Source organism: Pseudoliparis swirei, chromosome 19 (genome assembly GCF_029220125.1).
Source record: "Pseudoliparis swirei isolate HS2019 ecotype Mariana Trench chromosome 19, NWPU_hadal_v1, whole genome shotgun sequence".
Taxonomy (NCBI): Eukaryota; Metazoa; Chordata; class Actinopteri; order Perciformes; family Liparidae; genus Pseudoliparis; species Pseudoliparis swirei.
In genome coordinates, this window is record NC_079406.1 from 1713181 (window position 1) to 1729959 (window position 16779).

Consider the following 16779-nt stretch of genomic DNA (forward strand, 5'->3'; position numbering starts at 1 on the left):
CCTCTGGATCCAGAGTGGGCTTCTTCAGGAGAGGTTTAATAACAGCCACCTTGAAGGAGTGTGGTACGTGGCCTGTTAGCAGAGACACATTGATAATATCTAATAGAGAGCCGCCAATTAAAGGCAAAACGTCTTTAAGCAGCCTCGTCGGGATGGGGTCCAAGAGACAGGTAGACGTGTTCAAGTAGAAACCGTTGAAAATAATTGGTCACGGTTGATAGGAGAAAATCCTCCAAATATACACCAGGGCATACAGCGGTTTCCAAGGCCATTCCACTTGAGAACAGATTGGCACTGGTTATGGGCAAGAGATTATTAATCTTGTCCTAATAGTTAAAATCTTTTCATTAAAGAAGTTCATAAAGTCATTACCACTAAGGTTTATAGGAATGCTCGGCTCCACAGAGCTGTGACTCTCTGTCAGCCTGGCTACAGTGCTGAAGAGAAACCTGGGGTTGTGTTTATTTATTTTTTCTATTATTGATGAGTAATAGGCTGCTCTGGCATTACGGAGGGCCTTCTTATATGTTTTAAGACTATCTCGCCAAACTAAGCGGGATTCTTCGAGATTAGTTGAACGCCATATGCTCAAGCTTTCGTGACATTTGCTTCAGTTTGCGGGTCTGAGGGTTATACCAGGAGCAAACCTCCTCTTCCTCACTGTCTTCTTCTTCAGAGGGCTATCGAGTCCAGTGTCATTCTCAGAGAGCCTATGGCACTGTCAACAAGATGATCAATCTGGGACGGACTAAAGTTAGACCAGGAGTCCTCTGTTATATTGAGACGTGGTATCGAATCAAATACAGAAGGAATCGCTTCTTTAAATTTAGCTACAGCACTATCAGTTAGACATCTAGTGTAAAACTTTTGACTAACGGAGTACACTCCGGTAGTATAAATTCAAAAGTTATGAGGTTGTGGTCTGACAGAAGAGGATTCTGTGGGAAGACGTTCAAATGCTCAATGTCAACGCCATAAGTAAGAACAAGATCAAGCGTGTGGCCAAAGCTGTGAGTGGGTTTCTGTACTCTCTGACAGAAGCCAATCGAGTCCAACAAGGAGATGAATGCAGCACTAAGGCAATCATTATCAACATCCACATGGATATTAAAATCTCCAACAATAATAACTTTATCGGTTTTAAGAACCAAACTTGATATAAATTCTGAGAATTCAGATATAAACTCTGAATATGGACCTGGTGGCGGTACAGAATCACAAATCGAATTGGCTGTAGTGTTTTCCAGGTTGGATGTGAAAGACTAAGAACAAGGCTTTCAAATGAGGTGTAGTGTAATTTTGGTTGAGGATTAATTAATAGGCTCGATTCAAAGATGGCTGCTACTCCACCTCCTCGACCGGTGCCTCGAGGAATGTGAGTATTAATATGACTTGGAGGAGTCGATTCATTCAGGCAGACATATTCTTCATGGCTCAGCCAGGTTTCAGTTAGGCAACATAAATCAATGTGATTATCTGATATTAAATCATTCAGTAACACAGCTTTAGATGACAGAGATCGAATATTTAGGAGACCACATTTAATAGACCTATTTTGTTGCACTGCTGAAATAATTGTGTTAACTTGTATAAGGTTATTGTGTACGACTCCTCTTCTGCTTACTTTTGATTTATTTAATTGAAGTGGCCGTGGGACAGACACAGTCTCTACTCTAAAGTCAAGGGTGGGTAACTGCTCGAATGGAAGAGCAGAGAAGGGTGTTAAACTACAACTCTGCTCCCGGTTCCTGATCTGAACCCTGGGTTGTCATAGATTAAGTCCGGTGATCAACTTGGTCATATTCGCAGAAATGAGACGCGCTCCGTCCAACGTGGGATGAATGCCGTCTCTCCTCATCAGATCAGGTTTTCCCCAGAAAGTCTTCCAGTTGTCTACGTAGCCCACATTATTCGCTGGGCACCACCTCGACAGCCAGCGGTTGAAAGACGACATTACAATTCGTCTGTCTGCAAATTTGGGAGAGGGCCAGAGAAAATTACGGTGTCCGACAACGTCTTGGCATAAGCACACACCGATTCCACATTAATTTTAGTGAGTTCCGGCGTCATTACCACCGGCGTGTATTACAATCTGACTGTATCTCCGCTTATCCTTAGCCAGCAGCTTCAAACAAGACTCCACGCCGCCCGCTCTGGTCCCCGGAGGCACACGACTCTGGTCCGCGGCTTCGCTATTTTCACGTTCCTGACTATAGAGCTCCCGATAACCAGGGTGTGTTCCTCAGCGGGTGTGTCGCTGAGCAGGGAAAACTGGTTCGAAACGTGAAGTGGTTGGTGCACAGCGGGCTTCTGTGTAGACTTACGACTCCTGCGAACAGTTACCCAACCATCCGGCTGCACGGTTACCGCCGGGCACAGCTAACAGCTGACTGTAGCTCCGCCCGACTACGGGAGAGGGCGGGCTAACTAGCATAGCTGTCTGAGCTTCGATAGCGCGGAGCCGTGCATCTAACCCACTTAGACCTGCCTCCAACCTAGCAAATAAACTACACTTGTTGCATGTATCGTTATCATTAAGGGAGGCAGGGGGATAACTATACATGAGACACACTGAGCAAGAGGGAGCGGGAGGGAGAGAAGAAGAAGTCATGCTCGCTGTTGAGCTGGCAACCAAAGCTTACCGGAAGAGTGAGATGATGCGTTCATGCGTATATATATACTGTAAATATACAGTATATATATATATATATATACAGTATATATATATATATCCTCAACTCTGTGATGTCCTCTAACTTTCCGAGGTATAGAGCGGAGAGAGAAAGTGAAATGCTTCTCTTTCTTCTGTCTTTCGCTCCAGCTTCATGACTCATGAACTTATATAATAAACATGAACTCAAGGGATGCATAATTGCTGTTTTCTATTCTTTAACAAATAGTGCCGCCTTTAAAAACAACCTGTGTGAGTATTTTCCGGGCGGTTGCAGCAGTTTCACAGATTGGGGGAAAACTGCTGCGTGGAGAAACGTCGCCGCGCTTCAGCGAAGCAGCTCGACTCCTCGCTTCATTTCCTCGTCTGCAGCGTCGGACATTTTGAAGAGACGGCGTTGGACATTTTCTGTGCGCTGACCAAGAGGGTTGAGACCAGAGATGATGAACATGAGGGTGAGACGCGTTCATGTTTCACACGCCACTCATACCACTTTGTTATTTCATTTAAAAAAAATGTTTTATCATAACTAAGTCAAAAGACAATAGATAGACGTAACACCTGGAGGACGACGAAACAGTGGACACGACATCATAAAGGCAGAGTATTGAGAAAAAGAACATTAAATAAAAATAAATAGAAATGCGTGTGTACACGTGTGTGTGTGTGTGTGAGCTTTTTTAGATTCTTTTTTATGATTTTATTTTATTTTTTATTTAAAGAAACAAAATACATAGAGGAAGGCAGATGTATATGTGTGAGCGTATGCATGCACGTGGAATTGAATTGGTTCCTAGGCCAGGGGAAATAAAAATAATGAATTAAGATGAATTAATAACCAATAAGATAAGCGGTGTCATGTTTGTCAAAGTGAGAGATGACCAGATGTCGTGTGTTTGATGAGGGGAGTTTTTAACTGATACGACTTCTAAACTCGCTCCTCAAGCCAAAGTGACTCATCTTCTCTCTTCTAACAAGTCGCTTCCTTTAGGACGGATGTCCGACGCTCTGAATTCATCCTGATTTACAACCAGTTTTAATGATGATGATGAAGAACAAGACAGGGACGAAGAGTCGGGGAGCACACACATCATTACTGCAGAGGGATGGCACCGCGAGTCTCCTCTCTCCTCTCCCTCCTCTCTCCTCTCTCCTCTGTCCTCTGTCCTCTCTCCTCTCTCCTCTCCTCTCTCCTCTGTCCTCTCTCATCTCTCCTCTGTCCTCTCTCCTCTCCTCTCTCCTCTATCCTCTCTCCTCTGTCCTCTCTCCTCTCTCCTCTCTCTCCTCTGTCCTCTCTCCTCTCTCCTCTGTCCTCTCTCCTCTCTCCTCTGTCCTCTGTCCTCACTCCTCTCTCCTCTCCTCTGTCCTCTCCTCCTCTCCTCTCTCCTCTCTCTCTCCTCTCTCCTCTCTCTCTCCTCTCTCCTCTCTCCTCTGTCCTCTCTCCTCTCTCCTCTGTCCTCTCTTTTCTCTCTCCTCCTCTCCTCTCTCCTCTCCTCTCTCCTCTGTCCTCTCTCCTCTCTCCTCTGTCCTCTCTCTCTCCTCTGTCCTCTCTCCTCTCCTCTGTCCTCTCTCCTCTGTCCTCTCTCCTCTCCTCTGTCCTCTGTCCTCTCTCCTCTCCTCTGTCCTCTCTCCTCTCTCCTCCCTCCTCTCTCCTCTCTCCTCCCTCCTCTCTCCTCTCTCTCTCCTCTCCTCTCTCCTCTCTCCTCCTCTCCTCTCCTCTCCTCTCTCCTCTCTCCTCTCCTCTCTCCTCTCTCCTCTCTCCTCTCTCCTCTCCTCTCTCCTCTCCCCTCTCTCCTCTCTCCTCTCTCTCTCTCCTCCTCACAAACTCCCACAAGAAAAGATTTCCCAAGCAGAGGTCAAAGGTCAGGGTCGTTTACAGAGCAGCCACCCGAGGCTGGATAGGGAGCTGGTGCGGGCGTCATGGACACCGCAGTGAGGTGGACGATCCAGGTCTCTGTGGTCTTCACACCACCATGGTGTCATATTACCACGTGGCAGCTCAGTGCCTGAATGCACCACGACACGTCCTCAAACACATCGTGTAATGGGTTGTTGTCGAAAAACACATACCCAAACTAAAAAAGGGTGCGTCTCCTCTCCCACAAGGGCTATTTGAATAATGTTTGTGTTAGAATAAAAGTAAAGATGTGTGAGAATACTCCAGATAAATGCAAATATCAGCCTGCCATGCTTACCCCATCTTCTGCTTTTCAATAATTCAATCTACGACCAGATAGCCTGTTGTAATCACATGCTTTACATGATTAGCATATTTACATTAGATCTTGTGAATGTGAACGGGAGAAAGGAGCTGGATAGAAACCTCTCACCATGTTTAATGACGGACCACATGCTGATTTCTTCTTCCAGATGAATTATTAAGTCTGTTAACTCGTAATAAAACGATAACATCATAGATGAAGCCGGCGGGTCTATGTTCCCGTCTGTCATCAAAGACACGATGAGCATCTTAGTGAGGAACTGAAATGACATGGATGGTGCAACTTAAGATATCAACAGATGCAAATCAGAATGGATGGGGGGACGGGGGGGCGTTCCTCCAGAGAGCTTTGTGTGGACGCACCTCCGAGTCGGAGCTCTCAGGTGAGTCTTTATGCTCTCAGGTGAGTCTTTGTGCTCTCAGGTGAGTCTTTGAGCTCTTAGGTGAGTCTTTATGCTCTCAGGTGAGTCTTTGAGCTCTCAGGTGAGTCTTTGTGCTCTCAGGTGAGTCTTTGAGCTCTCAGGTGAGTCTTTGAGCTCTCAGGTGAGTCTTTATGCTCTCAGGTGAGTCTTTGAGCTCTCAGGTGAGTCTTTGTGCTCTCAGGTGAGTCTTTGAGCTCTTAGGTGAGTCTTTATGCTCTCAGGTGAGTCTTTGAGCTCTCAGGTGAGTCTTTATGCTCTCAGGTGAGTCTTTGTGCTCTCAGGTGAGTCTTTGAGCTCTTAGGTGAGTCTTTGAGCTCTCAGGTGAGTCTTTGTGCTCTCAGGTGAGTCTTTGAGCTCTCAGGTGAGTCTTTGTGCTCTCAGGTGAGTCTTTGAGCTCTTAGGTGAGTCTTTATGCTCTCAGGTGAGTCTTTGAGCTCTTAGGTGAGTCTTTATGCTCTCAGGTGAGTCTTTATGCTCTCAGGTGAGTCTTTGAGCTCTCAGGTGAGTCTTTATGCTCTCAGGTGAGTCTTTGAGCTCTCAGGTGAGTCTTTATGCTCTCAGGTGAGTCTTTGAGCTCTCAGGTGAGTCTTTATGCTCTCAGGTGAGTCTTTGAGCTCTCAGGTGAGTCTTTATGCTCTCAGGTGAGTCTTTGAGCTCTCAGGTGAGTCTTTGAGCTCTTAGGTGAGTCTTTATGCTCTCAGGTGAGTCTTTGAGCTCTCAGGTGAGTCTTTATGCTCTTAGGTGAGTCTTTGAGCTCTCAGGTGAGTCTTTGTGCTCTCAGGTGAGTCTTTGAGCTCTTAGGTGAGTCTTTGAGCTCTCAGGTGAGTCTTTGTGCTCTCAGGTGAGTCTTTAGTCTCTCAGGTGCCATTGACCTTTGACCCTTTCCAGGTTCTCCACTGGAGCTTCTTACAATTCCATAAAGACTGGAACATGTTCCAGAAGAACAGGGGGGTGAACATGACGGAGGGAGAGGGAGGGAGACGGAGGGAGAGGGAGGGAGGCGGAGGGAGTGGGAGGGAAAGAGAGGGAGAGGGAGATAAACGGAGGGAGAGGGAGAGAGAGGGAGGGAGACGGAGGGAGAGGGAGAGAAAGAGAGGGAGAGGGAGATAAACGGAGGGAGAGGGAGAGAGAGGGAGGGAGACGGAGGGAGAGGGAGGGAAAGAGAGGGAGAGGGAGAGAGAGGGAGGGAGAACTTGTGTTCAGAGATGCAGAAAGTGAAGCAGAAAAAGGAGAGAATAGAGGGAGGAGAGTTGGGAGCACACCTGCTCCACCGCTTTGAAGAGCAGATGAAAGCTTGTCATCTCATTACAGCACTAGAAACAACACAATGTCATTCTGTACTCCTCTGTGGTGAGGAGGAGAAACTCTTCCTCCTCCTCTTCCCTCTTTCATTTGTCATATCTCACGTTATTGGTCTATTTTTAGGTGTTTAATGGTCTGCCGCTTGTCTCTCGAAAAGGAGATTTTATTTAATCTTAATGAGGATTTTCCTGGTTAAATACATTTTAATTAATAAATAAATCAAACTACTGCCACTGAGGAGAGGACAGGAGAGGAGTGGAGAGGAGAGAACAGGAGAGGAGAGGACATGAGGAGAGGAGAGGATGAGAGGAGAGAGGAGGACATGAGGAGAGGAGAGGAGAAGAGAAGAGAGGAGGTGAGGAGAGGAAAGGAGAAGAGAGAGGATGAGAGGAGAGAGGTGAACATGAGGAGAGGAGAGAGGATGAGAGGAGGTGAGTAGATGCGAGGAGAGAGGAGGAGAGGAAAGAGGAGGTAAGGAGATGGGAGGAGAGGAGAGAGGAGGAGAGGAAAGGTGAGGAAAGGAGAGAGGAGGAAAAGACACTGTATCGTGTATTCTTTTATATTTAGTATTTTTTCTTTCTCGTTAAAGTGTTATTTCTAAACTCTTGACTCCTTTGCGTCTCGACTGTTTGTCACAAATGTGAAATAAAACCTCTGAACTTGAAACTTGAACAGACGGAGCGACATGAACTCGTCCTCCATCAGATTTAATCCTATTTTTAATCTGAGTTGATGCAGCGCTACTCTGCACCCGTGCATGTGTGAGCACCCGCATGCTTCAACTGAACTCTAGAAGTCCCCAATCCACATCCCCCCCCCCCCCACACACACACACACACAATGAGCGAGGCAGAATAGTTTCATCTTGTATTCACACTCGTGATGAATTAAACAGATTATTATCCCAGAGCCGTTAAACTGCAGGTTGGATAACAAGTAGATCTCAATCTGATAGAATGTTGGTGCCTCACGTGGTCGGAAATGCCTTTTAAATGCCAAGAATAGAATAACTCTATAATATCGGCTGTGTGGCCCTTTTGGACCCAGTAGCAGCAACCGAGGGGAAACAGCGACATCTAGCGGAGTGAAGAGAGAACTGCAGGCAAAAGCAAAGACATGACCTTTTAAGTGGAGGTTGACATGTATTCTTACCACCGTGCAGGTAAACACAAAGACACAATGTGGTGATTCAAGGAATAGTATACATATGGAGAAGATAAACTTTATTATTATATATATATAATGTAATTTAAGAAAGGATTTTAACTCAGGAGGAGGATTGTGGATTGTCTCTCGTTCCCTAAACTGGTTTACAGCCAGTATGATTATCATGATTAATTATGACCAGGATCACTTTCAATGTACATGTGCATGTTATTATTGTGTCAAGATAGCCTTGTAGCTGTGAACCAGACACGACCCTCAGCTCTGGGCTCAGGATATGAATCTCACTGAACCCACCGGCTGTGACTCCATGGTTCAGACTCAGGTTAGCTCACCCAGATATCAAATGACTCCTCAGAGCACATTGTGTGTTGATGTGTTGATCAAACTCAAGGCCTCTTCATATCTGCTCCGCTTTGGGATCGTTTCCTCCATCGAGGTTTTCTCATCATATGAAACTCGAGGTGGAGGTTATCAGACCTATCAGCTCAACGCCGCCACGGATTTCAAAATGGAGGGAAGCAAATGGGCTGTGAAATATGTGCTAATGGTAACAAGCTTTCCCCTAAGTCTACAGAGGGAGAGAGAGGGAGAGGGGGGAGAGGGAGCGATAGGGGGAGAGAGAGCGGGGTGGGCAGAGAGGGAGGGAGAGGGAGGAGAAAGAGGAGAGGGGGGGAGAGAGAGAGGGGGAGAGAGAGAGGGGGGAGGAGAAAGAGAGGGGGAGAAAGAGAGAGGAGAGAGAGACCTTGTGCTGTTATCACTGAGTCTCCACCTATAATTTCACAGTGTTGGAGTTCAGGGATAATTAAAGCTGAGACCTCAGTGACTGTATGATGTCACACTGAGTTCAGAGTAAACACCTCCACCTCCGCCTCCACCACCTCCACCACCTCCACCTCCACCACCTCCTCCACCTCCGCCTCCTCCACTTCCAGCTCCGCCTCCACCTCCTCCTCCTCCACCTCCAGCTCCGCCTCCACCTCCAGCTCCGCCTCCACCTCCACCTCCGCCTCCACGGTGTCGCTGTAACACGTGTTATCAGCACCGGTGAGGTGCTGTTTGCTGGACATAATTTCACATCATTTGTCTGGATGAAAGTATTAATTTAAGAGAAAAACACGTCTCCACCGACCACCCGGTGAGCAGCCGCCACACACAACGACCACACAACGACGTATGTGTAGAGTCTCCGTGCACGGCGTGGCTGATCCATGTCCTGATTGGATTCAATCTATTGTCATTACACAGAGTACAGGTATAGTACAGGTACACAGAGTACAGGTACACATGTAACAACATGTATTCTCTGCATTTAACCCATCCTTAGTCATTAAGGAGCAGTGGCTGCAGTGAAGCGCCCGGGAAGCAACTGGGGGTTCAGTGCCTTGCTCATGGACACTTCGACTTGCAACTAATGGGGAGAGCGGGGATCGAACCGACGACCTCGGGGTTGCAGGACGACCCCCTGACCCCACTGAGCTGCAGCCGCCCACTGATCCGTGTTCTGTTCATCTTCAGTCGAATCAGCAGATCTTCAGGATTCTTTGTAAAGCAGATATGAACTAGAACGGGCACTCGGTAGAGCGCATACCTTCGCATATGAGAAGATTGGGCATTGAATTATGAACATTTTGGCATTAGTTGCATGCCAATTGGATAAAATGTATCATGCTATGGTAAAAAAAAGATTTTGACCTTTCCATGACCTTGACCTTTGACCCGATTGATCCCAAAATCTAATCAAATGGTCCCCGGATAATAACCAATCATCCCACCAAATTCCATGTGATTCAAGAAGATTTGACCTGTTCATGACCTTTGACCTTTGACCCGATCGATCCCAAAATCTAATCAACTGGTCCCCGGATAATAAACAATCATCCCACCAAATTTCATGCGATTCGGTTCAATACTTTTTGAGTTTTGCGAATAACACGCATACAAATAAATAAATAAATAAATACACGGCGATCAAAACATAACCTTCCGGCATTTTCAATGCAAAGGTAATAAAGCTGTTGTGAGCGTGAAGATCTGCTTCATGAAGGAAACCTCCAGGTCGAAAGCCTCTGATTGTGAAACATCGTTAAATATTCTTAGCTTTCTTTATTTATGTTTTTTCTAGGAAATACAAGAAAGCAAATGGATAAAAAATAGAATATGAAAGTGAAATCTTCTATTCAGGCCAGCGGTCCTGATATGTTCTGTTCATCTTCAGTGACCCGGATCCGCAGACAAAGAACTTCAAGATTCTTTGTCAAAAAAAGAAGAAGATGTGAATAAAGATAGAAGGTCATAAACCCTCGGGTCCAGCTCGGGTCCGGCTCCGGTCGAGCTCGTGTCCAGGTCGGGTCCAGCTCCGGTCGAACTCGGGTCCAGCTCGGGTCCAGCTCGGGTCCGGCTCGGGTCCAGCTCGGGTCCGGCTCGGGTCCAGCTCGGGTCCAGCTCGGGTCCAGCTCGGGTCCGGCTCCGGTCGAGCTCGGGTCCAGCTCGGGTCCGGCTCGGGTCCAGCTCCGGTCCAGCTCGGGTCCAGCTCGGGTCCGGCTCCGGTCCAGCTCGGGTCCTGAATGAAGTCTCTCAGCAGGTCCGTCCCCGAGGCTCCGGTTCCCCTCAGGAGAGGTGGAGCAGGCCGTGGCCCACCAGGTGCACCGCGGGGAGGACGGGCCCGCGGCCGTAGGAGCAGCCCAGTCCGTACAGCGCCGCCGACCCGGCGTGGACGTTCACGCCGAGGGGGAAACCCAACGACGGGAAGCCCGGGTGGAAGACGGCTTTATGGGGCCCGACGCCGGCCACCATTTTGAGCTTCTCCACCTCGGCCTCCTGGAGCCTCTTGGCTTTGGCGCGGCGGTTCTGGAACCAGATCTTGACCTGGGTCTCGGACAGCGCCAGCGAGGAGGAGAACTCGGCCCGCTCGGCGATGGACAGGTACCGCTTGTGCTGGAACTTCCTCTCCAGCGCCAGCAGCTGCGCACCGCTGAAGGGCGTGCGGGGCTTGCGGTTGGTTTTGTGCGTCCTCAAGGAGCAGGAGGCCGGGCCGGGTCCTGCAGGACACGGGCCACATGAGGGGAACCGGGTCATATTTAATATATATTTAATATATATATATAGATATAGATAGATATTTAATAGACCTAAATACACGAAGAGGGCAGAAACAACCGCTGCTTCTCCTCAGAATGATTGTTTGAGGCTATTTTCACTTGAAATCAATATCAACAATTTGTCCCCTCAGCTCATTCAGATCTGGGACATCACGACGATATTTGCCATTATTTTCAGATTATTTCTTTGGGTTTATTTCCTTTAGACTAAACCAATCCATCAATAATCAATAAATAATCAGGTTTTAATATATATATTTATATATTGTTTCCATTGGGACAGTTGACTATCTCTTCACTTTTTTAAACTCTGGGACTTTTCGACTATTTACCATTATTTTGAGATTATTTAAAAATCAATTTGTCAATAAATATTCAGATTTTAAAACCTCAGGTGCTTAACAGACAAAATTAAATATATATTTTCCATTGGGACAGTTGATTATCCCCTCACCTCATTAAGCTCTGGGACATTTTGACAATTTAATTAGATTATTTAAAAATCAATTCATCAATAATCAGATTTCAAAACCTCAGGTGCAGCTGAAAATATTTTTGTATTACTATTATTTCAAATATCAGAATTTTAAAATATTATTCAATTCAAATTTTTTTTTTTTACCTTTATACGTTTATTCTTTAACTTAACATGTATTTAGATGTAATTATTTCCATCTCGTTATTACCAAAAATACATATTACATCCATATGAATACATCTTCACCTCCATCACCCCGGATCACTTACTGGGTGGTGCCGGCGTCTTCATGCGGCTGGACCTCCAGGACGCGGACCCTCCCGGTTCCGATGGCTCTGGTTTAATAGAAACTAATTGGGACAAGTCAGCCGGTCCGTGCGCGTGCACGTGACTTCCATCCCTCCAGTCCGGCCGCGTCGTGCCCGACATGAGCGCCTCCACGCTGAAGGGCATGCGGCGGCACACCTGCGGCGCGCGCTGCTTTGTCCGCGGCGGCGGCTGCGCGTCCACGTCTGTGGAAAGCTCGTCTCTCCGGCCTCCGGGGGAAGACATGCTGGGGTCAGGGTCGGCGGGTCGAGACCTAGACCCGGTCCAGACCACGCATAACGTCCCTCTGGCGCAGTGGGAACACGCAGTGGAAAAACACGCAGTAGAAACACGCAGCGTTCAGAGCAAGTTGGCGCAAAGTTGAGATGGAAAAACAAAAGACTGGGAGGTTCAGGCGGTGATGCGTCCTGACTTGTGATTGGACGGTGTGCCCCCCCCCCCCCCCCCCACACACACACACAGTCAGTCAGTCTCACATCAGCCTCATTCAGCAGTAATTATGCAGCTCAGTATATTTAATCTTAGCATACTTAAGGATACTTGAAGCTCTGCTAATCACATGTATACTTAAAGTGTGTTATTTTGGAATAACTAATTGTATACTTAATATATTTAACTTGTGATTAAATAGTATTTATAAGTACTATTGGAAGTGTATAATTACAATTATTTTAAAGTGTGTTAAAAGTTGAATGTTTGAAATAAGTGAAAGCGTGACCTAAGTATACTTTTTTATATATATTTGCAGAAAGTTCATTTCTTTGACTGATATTTGAAATGTACTATTGACATTTTAAGAATATTTTAAATACATTAAAGTATTTAAAACGTATTACATTCACTCAGCAGCCTCTGGAAGTACACAGAGATTTATTTCCTGAATTAATTCACGTGAATTTTGGATGAGGCTGAAAAAAAATGAGTGTGAGCTGCAAACTGCCACCGAGGAGCGAGGAGCGATCAGGTGATCAATAACAACGATCGGGGCTCTTCTATCATCTCAAACCGCTCCAGGAGGAGCCGGGCACTAGAGGACCCGTTGGGAGTGGGTTCTGTGGGGCCGCTGTGAGGAACACCTGCATCACCTGGTAATCAATGAGGATCCGGCTCTTTAAGGGATTCTACAGGAATGAAGGAAGATTATACCTGCCTCAGGTGAGCGGCGCCCGCCCAGATTATAGGCCCAGTGTCTGCTGCAGGAGACACGGCAGCTGCAGCCTGTTGGCATGATGGAGGAGGAGGAGGAGGAGGAGGAGGAGGAGGAGGAGGAAACATCATGTGGAGAAGGAAACATCCTACGGAGAAGTATTAGGAAACATCACAAGTGTCTATCCGTCCTCTCCTTGTCTCCTTGCCTTCTTGTCTCCTTCATAGGAGTCTCTCTCACACAGAAGCCCACACAGCCACAGGCCACCTGTGAGGCGCTGCAGTGGTCCGGCTCTCTGTAATCAGCAGGATTACACAGAGCAGCAGCAGCAGCATCATCATCATCATCATCGTCATCGTTCTCCGTGTGAGGCAACACACAAGCAGCAGCTCAATCAATTAAAGGGCCAGTACCACATTTCAGTGTGGAGGAAGTCCTCCAGGAAGACATCGCTGCATTCCGGGGGGAAACACACGGACCGTCTCACTGCATCACAGGCCAATCGAGACTCAAAGTCAAAAATAAACCCATAAAAAGACTCCATCTCCAGACGTCTGATGCTTGATGTGTTCGAGGTCAGAGGAGGAAAAATTACGGCTAGAAGTGAAGATGTTTAGCTCTGGGTGATTTGAGTCATGCCGACACCCACCACTCACACGGTGTGTTTACTGACGCTGGCTGCAGAGCGCTCTCTAGACGGCGGCGCCTCCATCAGCAGGAGGAGAGGAGGAGAAGAGGAGGAGAGGAGGAGAGGAGGAGGAGAGGAGGACCGCCGGCCGGCGAGGAAAAGCATGAAGGAAAAGCTCTTAAAGGAAACACATGAAGGAAACACATCCTTCACGTGCTTTAATTAGTTTCATTGTCGACGGTGGCCGCCCGACAAAGTCAGATTTGGTCCCGCCAGATTTATGAGGAAAAATTTGAAATATTTCCCACGTTTTTCCTCAAATAAATTACTTAAACGATAAATCCAACCATCCAAATAGTTGCACATTCATTCAATAGATACACATGAGTTTTAATAGAGATTTGGACAATTATTCTGCTTTATTATCACACGATTCAGACGCTCCGTCAGAGAGCAGTAACTCCGTCAGACAGCAGTAACTCCGCCTCTCGGATCATCAAAACTCGACAGAATCAAAATAAAACAACAACAAAGCGTCATTTGATTGATTTGACGATTGAGAAGCTGTCAGTAGACGCCTCATATCTGCATAATGATATGTTGTGGTTTCAGGAGAGGCGTTTAGGATGCCAGTCTTTGAAAGCTGCTTACCATAAAAAAGAAGCTTTGAATGTTTAAAGCTGCAGCAACAGAGGGCGACTTAATGTCTATAAACCTTGACATCAGTCGTCCTCTGCAGGGTCTCCTCTCCACCTCGGCTTCTGCAGACTACAGAGGGGGGGGGGGGGGCACAGCCTGAGGGTCTCCTGGTTCACAAACAATATCGTGACTGAAGCTCTCAAATGTATCATCGTCTTTTCTGTATACTTCTCTGATATTTCAGTGTTATTCCAGAAATCTATTGACATGCGTGTCAGGAACAGAGGGGGAGGGGCTTAGTGTCAGGAACAGAGGGGGAGGAGCTTAGTGTCAGGAACAGAGGGGGAGGAGCTTAGTGTCAGTATAGAGGGGGAGGAGCTTAGTGTCAGTGACAGAGGGGGAGGGGCTTAGCAAGGACTCAACTATGTAGTCTCTGAACCACAAACGGCTGAAAACAACCACAATTAAAGCATCTTTTTTATTTTTTTCATTCATTTAACCAGGAAAGGCCTCATTGAGATTAAGTTTAATGATAACGTTTTAGACAATACAACATAAAATAGTGACAGACAAGATAAAACATTTAAAAAATGAAGATGTTCTTCTTCTTTTTTTTTTACATCACAGCATGAATAAACCAAAACTAAGACTCAAGTCATCCTAACTGGTTCACACAGGCGCACTCACCTCAGTCAAAGAACACATCTACAACCAGACGAACCTATATCTCCAACTCTGTTAATCTATTTTAAAAAACACTTTAATTTCCTGAATGACTACATAGTTGTATCATAACAGGGAAGTGATAAAGCCCCACATCTTATTTTTACCTTCGCATTGAAAATGCCGGAAGGTTATGTTTTGATCGCCGTGTATTTATTTATTTATTTATTTGTATGCGTGTTATTCGCAAAACTCAAAAAGTATTGAACCGAATCGCATGCAATTTGGTGGGATGATTGTTTATTATCCGGGGACCAGTTGATTAGATTTTAGGATCGATCGGGTCAAAGGTCAAGGTCAAAGGTCATGAACAGGTCAAAATCTTTCGCAGAACTCAAAAAGTATTGAACCGAATCGCATGAAATTTGGTGGGATGATTGTTTATTATCCGGGGACCAGTTGATTAGATTTTGGGATCGATCGGGTCAAAGGTCAAGGTCAAAGGTCATGAACAGGTCAAATCTTCTTGAATCACATGGAATTTGGTGGGATGATTGGTTATTATCCGGGGACCATTTGATTAGATTTTGGGATCAATCGGGTCAAGGTCATGGAAAGGTCAACATCTTTTTTTTACCATAGCACGATACATTTTTGTCCAATTGGCATGCAACTAATGCCAAAATGTTCATAATTCAATGCCCAATCTTGTGATATGCGAAGGTATGCGCTCTACCGAGTGCCCGTTCTAGTTCTATTTTGTGATTTTACTAAATATATTTAAATCCAGCTTTGTGCTCGTTTTGCTGCAGGAATCTGTAGAAAGCAAATAATTAGAGAGCAACTCGTCATCACCTGTGCAGGTTAATCTACTTTAAGGATTCCATGCTGAAGGTAATGAGGACAATAATCACGTTGTTGACTACAGGCCCCGGGACAGGAAAGCTCCATCTCAGTCGAGACGTTACAGCGTTGACATGTGTTTAAAACTCTCTCCGCTGTTCCGGGTCCTTCCCTGAAGACTCGCGGTCGATATATTTATGCAAATACTGCACGCGTCTCTAAACTGGCCCCGAGACACACGGTCGATGAGGCGCGTCAATCAAAACATTAAGCGACTGCACAACGATTTTGAGGTAAATTGCCCATGGGTTTTAAACGGCAATTATATTACCGTTAAAATAATGGCAGCCATATGCTGCTCTCAAGTGGAGTCTGTAATACACGTTCTGGTAAATAGGAGCAAACCCCTGGTGACACATTCATCACTGGAACCGCAATTAACATTGGAGATAACAGCCTTCGTAAAATCATCCGCCCGACAACACAATACCCACTCCAGATATTCAGAAATATTCTTATAGAAAGCAAAATCCAGGCAACTATTTGAAATGTAAAACGTAACAGGGGTTTATTTTTTTACTTTTTTATTATTATAATACTAATATAAAGTATAATATAATACTTCCTCGCTGAGGAAGTTGCACCATCAACAGGTACAGGAATGTGTTAGCTTGACAGTATGCAGTTTACAGGCGACTCCCACTCAGGTGTTGATGTGAGAGGAGGTGGCGCCCTCTGGTGGTTTGATCTGAAATAGCACAACATGGTAAATCCTGCCACGTGGTTACTAAACTCAATTTAATCTATTCAACCTCATACAACTCAACTTGCTGATGCTTGTCGTTCACTGTTAAAGTGTTCATCATCTATTGTTTTTAGGGTGTATGTCTACAATACAATACAGTACATACTATTCTGCTCTGAAACAGCCTCTGCTTACAGAGCAGTAAAAGCTTAGTCACCAAACTGTATTCCATTTAAGAGTATTTTAACTCGTGTTTAGAATCTGAAAACCTTTATTTAAAAAGTGAGATTGAACCCGGTCTAATTATAATACAAATTGTAGCACACAGATTTGAAAATCAAACTCTTTTAATAAACCAATGCCGTTAATTGAACATTGTGAAAATGCATTTTATACACACACACACACACACACACACACACACACAC

General features: G+C 45.8%; 1 protein-coding gene across 1 annotated transcript; it reads right to left on the reverse strand.

The window, feature by feature from the left end:
- Positions 1-9871: 9871 nt before the first annotated feature.
- Positions 9872-12076, reverse strand: LOC130209849 (homeobox protein MSX-2-like). The gene is made up of 2 exons (XM_056439737.1): positions 11629-12076; positions 9872-10821 (listed from the first exon to the last, which is right to left on the reverse strand). Exons 1-2 carry the CDS (start codon positions 11909-11911, stop codon positions 10391-10393), a joined length of 714 nt encoding a protein of 237 aa, XP_056295712.1. The 5' UTR covers positions 11912-12076; the 3' UTR covers positions 9872-10390.
- Positions 12077-16779: the final 4703 nt, after the last annotated feature.

What these genes read in the sequence shown, in the direction of transcription:
- LOC130209849 (XM_056439737.1), bottom strand. Translation starts at nt 11,911, where the DNA reads ATGTCTTCCCCCGGAGGCCGGAGAGACGAGCTTTCCACAGACGTGGAC. An exon ending in GAAGACGCCGGCACCACCCA is followed by an intron (nt 10,822 to 11,628) that starts GTAAGTGATCCG and finishes CGTGTCCTGCAG; the next exon opens with GACCCGGCCCGGCCTCCTGC.